Source organism: Salvelinus sp. IW2-2015, unplaced genomic scaffold (assembly GCF_002910315.2).
Source record: "Salvelinus sp. IW2-2015 unplaced genomic scaffold, ASM291031v2 Un_scaffold1192, whole genome shotgun sequence".
Classification (NCBI taxonomy): Eukaryota; Metazoa; Chordata; class Actinopteri; order Salmoniformes; family Salmonidae; genus Salvelinus; species Salvelinus sp. IW2-2015.
This window is the reverse complement of record NW_019942770.1, coordinates 18755-34494: the sequence shown is the minus strand read 5'-3', so window position 1 is coordinate 34494 and position 15740 is coordinate 18755. Positions and strand designations below refer to the sequence as shown.

Below are 15740 nucleotides of genomic sequence, written 5' to 3'. Positions count from 1 at the left end.
TTGAAACTGAGCTGAACTGAGCTGGGCTGCAACTGAGGCTGAAACTGAAGCTGGGCTGAAACTGGGCTGGCTGAAACTGGGCTGGGCTGAAACTGAGCTGGCTGAAATGAGCTGAAAACTGAGCTGGGCTGAAACCTGAGCTGGCTGCAACTGAACTGGGCTGAAACTGAGTTTGAAACTGAGCTGAACTGAGCTGGGCTGCCCACTGGGCCTGAACTGAGGCTGAAACTGAGCTGGGCTGAAACTGGGCTGCGGCTGAAACCTGCAGCTGAAACTGAGCCTGGGCTGAAAAACTGAGCTTTGGGCTGACACCGAGCTGGGCTGAAACTGCAGCTGAACTGAGCTGGGCTGAAATGTTAGCTTTTGGGCTGAAACTGAGCTGAACTTGAGCTGGGCTGAAACTGAGCTGGGCTGAAACTGAGCTGGGCTGAAACTGAAGCTGGGTCCGAAACTGGGCTGAAACTGAGCTGGGCTGAAACTGAGTGAAACTGAGCTGGGCTGAAACTGAGCTGGGCTGAAATGAGCTTGAACTGAGCCTGGGCTGAAACTAGCTGGGGCTGAAACTGAGCTTGGCTGAAACTGAGCTGGGCTGAAACTGAGCTTGGGCTGAAACTGAGCTGAACTGAGCTGGGCTGAAACTGGGCTGGGCTGAAACTGAGTTCTGGGCTGAAACTGGAGCTGGGCTTGAATGAGCTGGGCTATCTCCGTCCAACATACAACAAAGAAGAGAGCAGTGCCCAGCGCTGCAGAGTTAAGGGCACCAGACTCAGTGTGAGAGATCTGCTCCAGCACGACGTCTCAAGTTTCAGTCTCCAGCCCAGTTTCAGCCAGAGCTCTCAAGTTTCTATGCTCAAGATGTTCCACCAGGCCCCAGTTCCACGCTCTCTCTCAGTACGCTTCCATGCAGCCCAGCCTCAGTCTCCAGTAGTTCCAGCTACAGGCTCTCTTAGTCTAGCCACCAGTTGCTTCAGTCTATATACGGCCCAGCTTCCGTAGTCAGCTCAGTTTCAGGCGCCAAGCCAGTATGTCCCAGCGCAGTCATGTCTAGTTTCACAGCCAGCTCACTCAGATGCTAGCTCACGCAGCCTCCAGTCTCTATGTTTAGCCCACGCAGTTTCAGGGTTTCCTCCAGAGCCCAGCTGCTTCACGACCGCAGCTCAGTTATTTCAGAGGCTCACCGCCAGGTTCTATGTTCTCAGCCAAGCTCAGAGTTTTTACGCACCGAGCTCCAGTCTCTCAAGCTTTTCCAGCCCAGCTTCTCAGTTTTCAGAGCCCACCGCTCAGAGCTTCAGTTTTCAGCCATAGCCAGTTTCAGTTTGGCCCCAAGCTCCAGGGTTTGGTTGTTGAGGTGGCTTAGACCCACTCAGGTTTCACTAGTCCCAGCTTCTAGCTTTCCAAGCCCATGCCCAGCCTCCAAGTTGCCATCAGAGTCTTCAGTCTAGTCCCAGCCAGCCCTCAGTTTGCAGTCACGTTTCTATATACGCTAGTCCTCTACGCATAGCCACGCAGCTTTTCAGTGCAGCTCAGTTTCCCAGCCAGCTCCCAGATGCTTTCCCAGGGCGTCAGTTTTCATGTCACCTCACGCCAGTCAGTTCAGCGCAGCTCCCAGCTAGTTTTCAGTCATAGATGTTTCAAGCTTCTAGTTCTCACAGGCCCAGTTCCAGGCTTTGCATGCTCTACGCAGTCCCAAGGCTTCTAGTCCCAGCGCTCACGATTGTCTTCAGTTATGTCAGCCAGTTTCCTACCCGAGCTCATGTTTTTTTCTAGCCTCAGCCTCTTATGTTTTCATATCAGCTCCCACGGTTTCTTCCAAGTTCTCACAGGCTCTCCAGACCTATTCCGATTGTCAGCCCCAGTCAGACTTTCAGTCCCTATCTCCTAGCTATGTTTCAGTTCAGCCTCACGACGTCTAGTTCTATATCCAGCCCAGCAGCCTCAGTCAAGTTTCCAAGCCCCAGGTCTCCACGTCAGCCTAGTCATAAGCGGCAATGCCTCAGATGTCTCAGTTTAAGCAGCAGCATCTTTAGTTTTCACAGCATCACGTTCTAGTACCAATAGAGCCCAGCTCACTTTCACGAGTCTCATTTCAGAACCCCCAGGCTCAGTGCTTAGTCCCTGCAGGGGCTTGCGTCATGTCCACGAACGCCGGAGATACATGTATCAGGTCCCAGACCAGCTTGATCAGATATTCAGCGTCCTCTAGTCATGTCGCGCCGTTGATATGGCTCATGCTCGTTAAGCCCTTATTGTCATTTCGAGACCTCAAAGGCACTACTTACTAGTTCTGGCACACTTTCCTAGAGTGGATAGGTTGCCGGTCAAGCGCTTAAAGAGAGAATCATACACGAATTGTTGTAAGACACGCTTGACCATGTTCTATAGTTGTCTGTGTTTCCTCTCCTTCACTGTGATTGGCTATCAGTGACTTCTTTGACATTGAGTAGGGTGGGACTTTCGAAACATGTAGACCGCATCAATAAGGAGGTACTCAATTGTCATCACGCTTTCCACTCTCGAATGTCATATACATGAGATCATGCTCTCGTACATGGAATAGCGTGGTAGCTTTTCCTTCCTAATTCTATTTTCTACAGTTCAATCAAATAAATGAAATTGTATTTTGCACTGCGGATGTGATGTAGGCAATTGGAACTGTAAGTAGACACTCAACTCATAGTGAGAATGATCGTAATTGATTCTAAGCCACCTGGTTTTAACCAACAACCACGCATTGTCCAGATACCTACGATCGATGGTAGAAAGAGAGACAGGCGTATCCTTTAATGTTTTCCTGATTACATAATCAATCCAATAGATTAATTGATAAATATTTGATAAAGCAATGAACCAGCATGAATACAAAGGTAGTAACCATGAACACTTACGGGGCTTGGTATGATGAGGTGGTTAACCAGAGTCTACTTAACCAACAACGCAGTTCAAGACTAGAGTTAAGAAATATTTTTCTACGGCGTCAAGTTGTGACTGGAGGTACAGGTTAGCTCGATTGGTAATAAAATAAATTAGTAATTGGTACAGTTAGGAGTAAGCTACAAAAGTGACTATGCAATAGATATCACATTAATAAACGAAGGCGAGTGTTAGTACAGGGGGCTCAACGCGGTACCAAAAAGGGGGGAGTGTCGGAGGGGTGGGCTGTGCGTAACAAGTGTTTAAGACTATCGAATGGTGGTTTGGAATTGTACATGTCGATTTGAGGCGTTGGTATGTTATTTGCAGCCTGATAGTCGTCGTAGTGAGCTTGTGGGATTAAAAGCAAGCGGGTCAGTGTTAAACCAGTCAGTTCGGTAATAACATCAAGGGGGCGATCGAGTGGGGTGCCGTTTCCACTTGGGGGGGGGGTTTCGAAAGCAGCTGATTCATAATGCTCAGGTTGCATTAGTTGCGCATTGTTGAGTTGAGTTTTGTAATTGCAGCCAGGTAATTTGGCTTGAGGGATTAGTAAGTCGTCCTAGGAAACATAGATCTTTACGGTCGTGAATTCTTAGTGGGCTCCGCTAAATAGCTACTAAGTGCGATTGGGATGTGTAATGACGCTATGCGTGCAGGCCTCTAAGTTCTGCGAATTATGCATTAGACAGAGGTTGGCTATATTACGATGCTCAGAGAGAAACGTTCTCATGCCTCAGAGATCATTAGATCATTGGTGAGGACTCTGATAGCACAGGGCTATGACAACACAATGAATTGTTATCAAATAACATATTGCACTTTGGGCAGTCTTGATAACATTTATTAAACAAAATGCATGGTTCATCTGGATTCGTCTAAACGTGCACAACACGCGTAAACTTTCTTGTTTAATCTAAGCTGCCAGCTAGATCCTATGTGGCATACAGTGCTATAATATTGTATGAACTCGATAAATAGCTTGATGCATAACTCTGGTGGTCTTTGAGGAATAAGTGTCAACAATTTATTCGCGAGAACACCTATGAATTGTTACTCTACATTAAGAACTAATTAGGCCACAAGATTTTTGGATGGTAGTACTTGATACAACAATTAAAATTAACAGAAAATAGGAATGGATTCTATATTGTATTCTATGTCTAAATACGTTGCTCACTCATCACAGCTTGGCACTTATCTTTTACTTAGAGTCCTTGAGCATATTAGTGTTTGAATCTCTATTTATTCGCTACCTGGAGCATGGAGATATACCTCTCTTCTTTATTGGCACATTTTCCTGCCTCGTCATTCTAAACTAAAGATATGATGGGTGAAAAAAAGTGGCCGATCCTATTAAAGAAAAACCAACAGAGAACCAGCAATCACTTGTTTTGGACTCTGAGTTATCTTCGTGCGCTGCTATTATGTTAACCCCGATTCTTTTAGCTTGTGTGCTTGTGCTCAGTGAGATTCTCAGTCTACTACATGATTTGCGACTTTTCAGTCTGGGTGTTTGCACAACACTTTTTCAAATTGGGTTTTGGGGAAACAAAGTTGGCGGACTCTGAAACTTAATTCAAGAAGAGCCTCCTTTAGTATTAGGACTCCTCAAGTGATACCCTGCTGGCGGGCGTCCTGCCAGACCAGTCGCTTTGCAAGGAGATGCGGTTGCTGGTAAGGAACGTGAGTTAGTACAAGTACTGGGTGAAAGGACTTTGTAGAATGGATCCCCGCTGAAAGGTAAACATCTGTCGTTCTTGGCACTCTGAGAATAGGCAAGGTTGAACCAATCACTTATGGTGGGCGCCTTAGTGCTATCTCGATCATAGCAGTAAACCTAAGTTATTGTATTTCATATGTTAGAGGCGGCTAGGTCTGATGAGCCATGTTAGTTGAAGACGTATAATGGCTATAAGATAAAACATTGAAAAGGTTGCATATACGGGGATTGCAGATATCGCCCCAGCGACAAGGTAAATCTCGTCGTTCTGCCCCTGAACAAGTGCAGTTAACCTCGACCCCTTTCCATTCCACACAATGTTTGGGTTCTCTGTTCAAGGACATCTATTTCTTGAATATAGTATAAATAGAAAAAATTTTTTTGTCTCTCAATTTTATAAACTGCATCGATAAATAAAAGATTTAAAACAGGATATAAGACACGCTTGATATATTACAAATAATTATACTCAGTCGAGCCTCTCAGACCTTGCTTTCGCTGACTCTTCGTTACACTACATTTTGTTAAGTGTTAAGGATGTATCGCCTTCTACTCTTGTTCTAAATTGGAATTAAATAGAATAAAATCATCCTTGCTGTATATGGTCTACTAACTAACTGATTAGGACGAAATACCATACAAATAATAGATGAAGTTACACATTAATTTTACCTCTAGATTATTGCTTGGACATGATTGGAAGGCACACACTGTCCTATATTAGGTCGACACCGTCTCCTGTATAGACGCTATGAGGACACGAATTTGTACAGCTGCAGCGTGCATCCTGTTTACATTGATAATCTTGGAGATGGTATCTCTACACACTACAGGATTGTGAGTCCCCTAGTAGGTGCAGTAGGGGAAAATTGCTTAATCGGCTATGACATCGACTTTGTGAGCAGAAGAGGCACACATACGCGTCGACGGTCGCTACCTCAGATCATGAGGGAAGGTGCGCGGAACACCGATTTTGTACTAGTTGATTTTGTAAAAGAGACAGTCTGTAGACACAATTGCCGGAGAGGAAATCGGAGAGGAACCGTTCCCCCCCGCTTAGTGACGCCCTCTCCCTGAGACAGGCATATATGCTTGTCGTAAAAGTGGGGAAGTTTTTGAACCAGATCTACGGGGAAAGGGGAACTACCTTCACATCTTCTTTGATTAAGAATGTCTCCGCACTAGCGGATCATAGAAAAGGCTCATGACGCACACAGCGGAGGAGCATGACGGATAGGATCGGCCCTTATCGCATCAGATCTCGGTGCATATAAAGAGTGGAGAAAAAGAGAGTACTGAAATGGTAACACGACTCCTGACAGAATCCAGAGATCTCCTCTGTGTGCCTAGGGCTTGGGCGCACAGCACCTCTCGGAGCCAAAAGACCTAAGAGCATACACTCGTGGGCAGCAGACTAACGCCGCTATCGGATACGGTCGAAGGGTGACGCAGCACTGATTACCATGTGATGGTTGCAGGAGGTGGCTGAACAGCCAAGAACATAGCCATCCAGAGTTCCTCCATTCTGGTGGAGAATTGAAGAGAGAAGGCCACTCTATGAGAACGGCACGACCGAATCTCGTGCATTGCGAGCTGCTCATAGCCAATCACAACGCCGGCACCGTATTATAAGGATATGGTCAGAGGAATGTGGCTGAGAACACACAAGGAACTTGCCTCGGACTTCTAGGCATAGAACAGACGCCAGATTGAATCGCTTGGTGGCCCTCGCATCGCCATAGCCATTCAGCCAGTACTAGAGGAGGAACAACCCTGGCCATCCAATCCTACCAGTACACACGCACATGGACCATCCGCAGCTCATCGCGAGCCACAGCAATGTTGTCAAGTGCTCTGGGGTCCGTTTTGGCAGTAGGACAAGGCAGAAGACTTGTTGGGATCGACTCGATAGTCGAGAAACAAATGAGATGGGGCAGATTGAAAGAAGGCGGGATTCCTAGTTAGGAGAGCATTGTCGAACTCGCCACGCATTACTATATTACTGCCTGAAACAAGTGACTGATGATTGATTTGAATAAATTGATAACATACCGATTGGTGGATACGCTCGGTTGTAGGAAGTGTATAATTCTTCTGTTTCTGGCCCTTGGTTTGGTCCAACGGATCGCCTGCATGATTGATGGAGGGAAGGCAGGGGTTGGTGTGGATGGGCAAGGGGATTAGGTTGGGCTTAGCAGGGGTGTGTGGGGAGGAAGGGATGTGTGGAGGTGAGTTGGTTTGTTGGAGCTGGCACGAGACGGGTGGATATTGGGGAGGGGGTGTGGGAGAGGGGGTGATGGGATGGCAGAACTAATCAGAACGAACCAGAGAAAACAGTAATGTGTTATGGCATGTGTAATTGCAAAAACGCCTCTAGGCCGATAAATCAGTATTGTAAGAGGTATCAGTAAGAGCCACATCACATCGTACTGTACACAATACTAACCACAAGGGTTATTCATCTACCTGCAATCCTGAGAAGCTTCTCCTACATGTTACAACGTGACAACCACCATGTAGTAATGTGGGTATTGAGGTGTAGCCACCGCAGTAAATTGGCAGCACTCCTAAATCGCGCCCTCTACCTTTTTTCATCGATTTCTTTGTAGATCGCAGAATGGCCCCACTCGACCTCACTATTAAAGCCACAGTCGTGTGTGTAAAGCTGTTTGTGATTATGAAGTATCGACTATTGCAATAGCCAATCAACGTTAGTCCGTTGTTTCTGAGAGTCTCCAAACTTGAACACTTTAACAAAGGAGTATGCGTGTGTCTATTTTGTGTGTGGGTGGGGCGAGATAAATCAGGGGTAGCCCGGTAGTGAAGGACATCTGGCTAGAAAACTAAGAGGGCGTTTGGGTAGTGTGGAGGTAAAGCTAGGAGCGTGGTGTCGCCGAAGTATCTAGAACGTCAGCTGTGAATATCTTGTTAGTGGGTAGGGGAGATGTGTTGCTGTTGGGTCTAAGTTGAGGAGTAGCTGCATTACTTCGGCAGTAACCTTAGACTAGGTAAGACTCTGTCTGGTCAAAACATATTAGATTACAATATGGTTGGCAAAGAGATTGGGAGGGGGTCTGTCCATATAAAGGATGCTTTGCTTTCTTGCTGATGGGAAGAGAGCGGGTGCGTGGCGACATACGCACTCCAGTCCCTGCATGCTCGAGTTGACCTTCTCAAATTGACTTAGATGTCCAGTCATATTGTCACGTGCTGCAAAGACACTGAAGCTAGTTAAACTAGCAGTGGTCCAGAACAGATCGAGGTTCGTTAAGTGCTATGCTGGTAACAGACAGACATGAGGCTAGTTAAGCTTTCTGGCTCGCTGGCTCCAGAACGAGAGAGTAGTTTAGCTGCAAGCTGGCTCCCCATGACAAAGACATGAGGCTAGTTAGCCGCTGCAGCTGGTCGCGAAGCACAGTGATAGTAGCTGCAGCTGGTCCAGAACAGCCGGCTAGTTAGCGCGCTGGGTCCAGAAACAGACAGGAGCAGTTAAGGCTCAGCTGTCCCAGAAAGACAGCGCCTTAGTTAGCTGCCGCTGTGTCCCAGAAAGGACGGGATGCTAGTTTAAGCTGCGCTGGGGATTCCGCTATGAGACAAAGGCGGCCATAGTTCTAGCTTCTACTTAATTGTAAATCAGAAAGAGGCTGATCATGAAATTACCATTAATAGGCGCAAGCCTTTCTTTTTTTATGGTCTAGAGTTGAGGATGAGAACTTACGGGATTGTTCACGCCCTGATACTTTTGAGGATATATTTGCCTGTTTTTTCTTCTTATTTTTAGGTTTAGGTAATGGATCGTAACATTGTACAAGTGGGTGTGGGGTGTATTTTTTAGTTTTGCCTGAATTGTGTAGGTGTGTCATATTTTGTTTTCTAATGGGATTTGTAGTGTACTGGGGTAGCAGGGTTTATGGTGGCCTGAATTCGGTTCCTCAATCAGAGACCGAGTGTTTTCGTTGTCTATCTGATTGGGGAGCTATTTAAGCGTTTTGCACTTTTTCCCCTGTTTTGGTTTCGTATGGTAGTTTTGTTTTCTTGTTCTTTCTTGTTCTGTACTACAGACCAGGTGTTTCGTTTTTCGGTTATTCTCCGTTGTTTTTTTGTTTAGTGTTTTTTTAAGTTCATTACATGAGACCTTCCAGCTGGCGTTTTGGTCGAGTTCCTTTCTTTCATCTTGACGACAAAATCGTTACACGCATCACTTCTTACTTTTTATAGAGGGAAACACTGAACATACATTGTGTTACTGAAATCCCAAATTTTGTTTGACAGAGTCAACAATATGGTCATAAGCACCCATGCGTCTGTGACACATACCACAAATACTAAAGATCCTATTAAAATGACGACTTGCACCAGGGGGTTTTTCATTAGTGGCCACTAAATCCAGAAAATTTCAAGAAACCCCATACTTCATTATTATATAGAGATGGGCCTATAAAATTTTCAGGCAAATTGGATTTCTTTCCATCTCATTGTTGCTCAAATCAACAGAAACTGGTTTTCAATAAACAGAGATAAAAGCAACACCTACGCAAAGCTCTCCCTTTTGAGCCTAGATAGTTTGTGTGTAATGTTCTGATATGTGGCTAGTGTGCCTTAATAATGTATGTAGTTTGTCCCTGCGCTCTGTTCTTGTTCTATTGATGTTTCTGTATTTTGTATTTGTTTATGTTTCATGTTTTTGTGACCAGGAGAGGGTAGCTTGCGCTTTTGCAACCTGAATGCAAAAATCAAATCCAATCTTGATGAAAACTGCTCCAGAGCCTCCGGACTCAGTGGGGTGAGGTTTATTTTAAAGAAAAGAACTAGCCAAGCCCAGACACGAGAGTGGTTTTGAGGCTGGTGATTGAGGCTGTTAATCGCAGCGAGGTGCTTTCACAAACAAAGTCTGAGTAAAAGGGTCTAAACACTTGTTAATGTGATATTTTCAGTTTTCACATTTTTTATATATTAAAAAAGTTCCTGGTTTGTCATTATGGGGTCTTGTGTTTTCCAAGAAAGTAATGTGTAAAGTAAAATGTGGAAAAGTCAAGGGGTCTTGAATCCTTTTCCTAATGCAACTGCACCTATTATATGGGTAGCAGGAAGAAAACAGACAGACCGGGAGCAGTAATAGAAAAAACGACTCTAACCTCTGTCTCTCACTACTGCTACTCTTGTCTCCTCACTACTCTAACCTCTCTGTTCTCACTACTCTAACCTCTCTGTCTCTCACTACTCTAAAAAACCTCTCTGTTCCTAACTATCTACCCTCTCTCGTCCTCCTCATTCTAACCTCTGTCCTCTCCACTACTTCTAGACCTCTCTGTCTCCTCGCTACTGCTAACCTCTCTGTCTCCTCACTACTCTACCTCTCTGTCTCTCGTATTTTCTAACTTTGTCTCCTTCCTATCTACTCTCTCTGTCTCCTACTACTCTAACTCTCTGTCTCCTCTACTCTAACCTCTCTGTCTCCTCTACTTGCTACCTCTCTGTCTTTCTCACTCTAACTTAACCTCTGTCTCAATCACTTACTCTAACCCTTCTTTCTCTCACTACTCTATAACCTCTCTGTTCGCCACTACTTAACCTCATTCTGTCTCTCACTCCCTACTCTCTCTCTTCACTCTCTAAATCTCTGTCTCCTCACTATCTAACTCCCGTCCTCTCTCAAATATCTACTTCTGTCTTCCTCGCTAAACTCTACTCAGTCTCTCATCCCATTACCTAACCTTCTGTCTCTCACCCCTCTAACTCTCTGTCTCCTCATAGTTCTATACCTCTTGTTGAGTTTTTCCTGGCCCACTTGGGAAGACAGCAGCCATGTTTATTCTTGAACATACCAGGCTACTACAAATGACATCCTATTCGTTGTAGTGCACTACAATTTGACCAGTGCCTCTATGGGTTTAGTGCCCTTCATAGAGAATCAGGGTGCATTTGGGACCGCATCCCATATGGATACCTAGGTGAGAGGCTGGGATTAAACAATCTGGGGTTGCCTTCGGGGTGGGAAGGCGGGACGTCTGCCCGTAGCAGACTGTCAACACACGCACACCCACAAACCACACACACATCACAACACAACACACCACAACACACACACATCATACACACAGACCACAACAACCACACCACACATCCACACACCACACAACAACCACACAACGACACACACAAAGCACGTAGTTACTTGGCAGCTTGTGCCCAAACAGAGGCATTGAGTGTGTGGTGAGAGGCATTTATACCACATGTACCAAGAGAGACTGGGGATGGCATAGAGAGACTAGTGGTGGAACAGAGAGATGGGGATGGAAGAGAGCTGGTGGTGGAATAGAGACTGGGGATGGAAAGGAGCTGTGGTGGAATAGGAGACTGGGACGGAACAGAGAGCTGGGTGGTGGAATAGAAGACTGGTGGTGGAACGAGAGACTGGGTGGTGGCAGAGGACTGGTGGTGGAATAGAGGACTGGGGAATGGAAAAGAGAGTTACTGGGTGGTGGACAGAGAGACTGGTTGGTGGAACAGAGAGACTGGGGGATCGGAACAGAGAGACTGGTGTGGAATAGAGAGACTGGGGAAGGAAGGAGACTGGTGGTGGCATAGAGAGCCTGGTGTGGAATAGAGAGACTGGTGTGGAATAAGAGAGACTGCGTGGTGGAACAGACGAGGACTTTGGGTTGGTGGAACGAGAGCCTGGTGATGGAACAGAGGAGACTGGGGTGGAACAGAGGGCCTGGTGTGCGAATAGAGAGACTGTGGAGGATTAGAGGCTGGTGGTGGAAACAGAGAGACTGGTGGTGGAAATAGGCGACTGGGGATGTGAAAGAGAGACTGGTGGTGGAAAGAGAGACTGGTGATGGAAGAGAGCTGGTGGTGGATGAGGAGACTGGTGGCGGAATAGAGAAGACTGGTGGGTGGAATTGAGAGATGGTGGGTGGAATAGCGACTGGTGGTGGAACAGAGAGATGGGTGGAGGATAGAGAGACTGGGTGCGGAATAGAGAGACTTGGTGGCGGGAATAGAGAGACTGGTGGTGTAAAGAGAGACTGGTGGTGGACGAGAGACTGGGTGTGGAATGAGAAGACTTGGTGGTGGAATAGAGACCTGGTTGGTGGAAACAGAGAGACTGGCTGGTGGAACAGAGAGACTGGTGGGAACGGAGAGACTGGTTGGGTGGACAGAGAGATGGTTGTGGAATAGGAACTGGGGATGGACAGAGAGACTGGGGATGAATAGAGAGATTGGTGGTGGAATAGAGAGACTGGTGGTGGAACCGGAGACTGGTGGTGGGAATAGCAGAGACTGGTTGGTGGAACAGAGAGTTGGTGGTGAATAGAGACTGGTGGTGGATGAGATCTGGTGGTGGAATGGAGACTGTGGTGGACAGATATTATTGGTGGTGGAATAGAAGATTGGTGGTGGAATAGAACTGGTGGTGGAACAAGAGACTGGTGGTGGAAAGAGAGAGGTGGCGGGAACAAGAGACGGTGGTGGAACAGCGAGAACTGGTGTGACTGGACAACGGAAGACTAGTGGTGGAAACAGAGAGACTGGTGGTGGAACAGAGAGACTGGTGGTGGACGGAGACTGTGTTTTTAGTCTTTCACCAGTCCTCTGTCACCATCTTTCTGTTTCTAGTCTTTCACCAGTCCTCTGTCACCATCTTTCTGTTTCTAGTCTTTCACTAGTCCTCTGTCACCATCTTTCTGTTTCTAGTCTTTCACCAGTCCTCTGTCACCATCTTTCTGTTTTAAGTTTTTCACCAGTCCTCTGTCACCATCTTTCTGTTTCTCATCTTTCACTAGTCCTCTGTCACCATCTTTCTGTTTCTGCACTTGTTTGACAGACAACTGCCATAACCTGATAAAAGATTCAAGACGTTTCTGATCTCTCAAACATCCACCCTGTTTGATCTCATGTCTATAAACAGGTAGTGTACAGCCTCTCAAACATCCACAACAAGTTGTCACTCATTCAGACACAAGACTACACCGAACAGCCTATCAACCAAAACCAAGTCATCGAAACATAAACACACAATTTTCCAGATCAGCAACAACAACAACTCCCATCTTACTCACCTTTCTTCTTGAAGACGGAGAGCAGAGAGTGAATGTTTTTCCTCAGGTACACCACCATGTTTACTCTGAGACTATTACAAGGAGGAGAGGTAGAGACCAGAATAAACGTCCAACCAAAAGTTACTATTTTATTCTCTGTGGACTGGAATCAAACCCCCCCCCCCAAAAAAAAGAGAGATCAAGACAAGGRATCAGTTGCTCAATCTAGTTGTAGGCTACGTACTCAAACCTCTATGGGTCTAGTTGTGTTTGAGTCCTCCGTCTGGGTCTAAGTGGTCAGCACTGGTCTGTCGTAGAATTACAGAATCATAAGGTCTTGGCCTCCTAGTCGCTGTCAGTAACAGTTTTTGGGCGAAAAATGACCAACATCTTTCCCAATCTACAGAGGTCAGTCGTAGTAGTCTTTTGGCTGTCTCTGTCTGTCTGTTTTGTAGTGGTCTGCAATAGTCTGTGGTAGAGTTAGAGAGTCACAGCGTCTGGTCCCCTAGCCTAGCTAGCTCAGTGACAGAATGCCTGGTTAGCCCCTAAGTAGATCGGACACAAGGAGCCCTGCATGCACCCTGAGCCGTGTAGCCAATCAGCTGCTTTATCCCTCCCTCCTTTAGAACGCCCCCTCTTCTATTCGTCCTAAAGGAACAACCTGAGCGCGAACGCGTCTGTCACAAGTTTTGGCCTTTGTTTTTGGCTGAGGCCTAGATCACCACGGGTGCACCGAAGATAAGACAGCCCCTACACACACAAATACAACACACATCGCACACAACGGACACAATGAGCAGACAACACACACGACAGTAAACCATCACGCGTTCGACATCTTCAACACACACTAACACAGACACAATTACTACACACCGCGACAACGTGCACATACACACACATCAAGCGCAATGCGTCCGTGAAGGAACAACAACCATCACACACACACACACACACACTCACACACACATCAGCACCACACACACACACACACACCACACACACCACAATCCTCTCCCCCCAGGAGTTCCTTGTTATGCAACTGAGTTTTGTGTCTTAGAATCAGGGGGGACCCCGTTGAATGTATTTCTACTCACACAAACCTAGGTTACTGGGGCTGGTAGGTTGGGACCTGGGTTTGGTAGGGCTGGGCTAGTATGGGGGGGGGGGGGGGGGGGGGGGGGCTGGGGCTCGGTAGGGCTGGGTCGGTAGGGCTGGTCGGTAGGGCTGGGTCGTAGGGCTGGGCTCGGTAGGGCTGGGTCGGTAGGGCTGGGATCGGTAGGTCTGGGTCGTTGGGCTGGGTCGGTAGGGCTGGGTCGGTGGCGGGTCGGTAGGGCTGGGTCGGTAGGGCTGGGCTAGGTGGGCTGGGTAGGTAGGGTGGGTAGGTGGGTGGGTCGGTAGGGCTGGGCGTTGGGGTGGGTAGGTAGGCGGCTGGGTAGGTAGGCTGGGTAGGTAGGGCTGGGTCGTTGGGGCTGGGTAGGTAGGGCTGGGTAGGTTAGGGCTGGGTTAGGTAGGGCTGGGTCGTTTGGGCTGGGGTAGGTAGGGCGGGTAGTGGGGCTGGGTAGGAGGGTGGAGGGCGGGGTAGCTGGGTAGGTATGGGCTGGGTAGGTAGGGCTGGTAGGGGTAGGTAGAGCGGGTAGGTAGGCTGTGGTAGGTAGAGCTGGGTAGGTAGGGCTGGGGTTTTGCGGGCTGGGTAGTTAGGCTGAGTAGTACTGGTTGTTGGGCGTGTGGTAGGGCTGGGTAGGTAGGGCTGTATGGTAGGGCTGGGTAGGTAGGGCTGGGTAGGTAGGCTGGGTAGGTAGGCTTGGGTAGGTAGGGCTGGGTAAGGTAGGGCTGGTAGGTGGCTGGTTGTGGGCTGGGTAGGAGGGCTGCGGTAGGTAGGGCTGAGGTAAAAGGGCTGGGTGTTAGGGTGGGTGGTTGGGTGGGTTGTGGGGCTGGGTGTGGGGCGGCTGGAGTAGGGCTGGTAGGTAGGGGCTGGTAGGTAGGCTTGGGTCGGAGGCTGAAGGTAGCTGGTTAGGTAGGGCTGGGTTTGTTGGGGCTGGGTAGTAGGGCTTGGTCAGACACAGCCTGAGATGGTTTTGTCATGCTTGACATCAGAGTGGTCCAGAGAGGTGCAATGTGGTAACAAAAACAAGTTATTTTTATTTTCTCACTCATTCTTCCTGGTAGATTCTCGCATGCCTTCCAGCTTATGAACTGAGTGCTGGTTTTAGCTATAAATAGCCATCATCATATCCTCAGTTCACATCAGCTCAGACAATTGCGCATCCCCTTTTAAGTATGCTTGACTGTATACCAATACTCCTCTCTGAACCGGAGCCTTGATTATCTTCCCCTCGACGGCTGCTTCTACCCTGAATAAAAGAAGCCTCCGCAGGGGGACTACAGCTACGTAATACATCCGGCCAGCTGCAGGGATACACTTGTAAAACTGTTACGTTCCTTCGTCTATCCTTTCTTGCTTGTATAGGCCCCTGCAGATCTGTGGATGCTACAACTATCAACAGATTAATATTTACATTTATTTGGCAACAAATTGTACCTCTGCTTACATCCACCTTCATCCAAACTCAAATGTAAGATACAGTTGTTTTTGTTGTTGTTGCCAGCTGTCGTTGATTCTCGATAAAGGAAACAGTTTGAGTCTTCAGATAGGTACTAGATGTAACTAAATCATTTGTGAGAGCCGACTCCAATAAAGCCTTTCCTCCTCCACTGCTCTGGCTGCCCAGTCCGGGGTGCTTGGCACTGGGATAAAGGGTCTAAGCCAGGGGGGGGCTGAGCTGAGGCCTTCAGGGGTGCAGCTTAAGAGACGGGCCCACTGCCAGTAAGAATTAACCTACTATAGTCAGTCTTAATGTCTGTCTGATCACCCCTCAACCCCCCAACCCCTCAACCCACTACAGTCAGTCTTAATGTCTGTCTGATCACCCCTCAACCCCTCAACCCACTACAGTCAATCTTAATGTCTGTCTGATCACCCCTCAACCCCTCAACCCACTACAGTCAGTCTTAATGTGTCTTATCACCCCTCAACCCACTATAGTCAGTCTTAATGTCTG

At 47.5% G+C, this 15740-nt stretch overlaps 1 protein-coding gene across 1 annotated transcript in view; it reads right to left on the bottom strand.

Moving 5' to 3' along the window:
• LOC112069998 (NHS-like protein 3) overlaps positions 1–12845 on the bottom strand; it is a 42633-nt gene extending 29788 nt beyond the window's left edge. The window contains exon 1 of the mRNA XM_024137397.2: positions 12700–12845. Coding sequence (XP_023993165.2) covers positions 12700–12757 — 58 coding nt within the window. The 5' untranslated portion in view covers positions 12758–12845. The remainder of the gene's footprint in view (positions 1–12699) is intronic.
• Positions 12846–15740: the final 2895 nt, after the last annotated feature.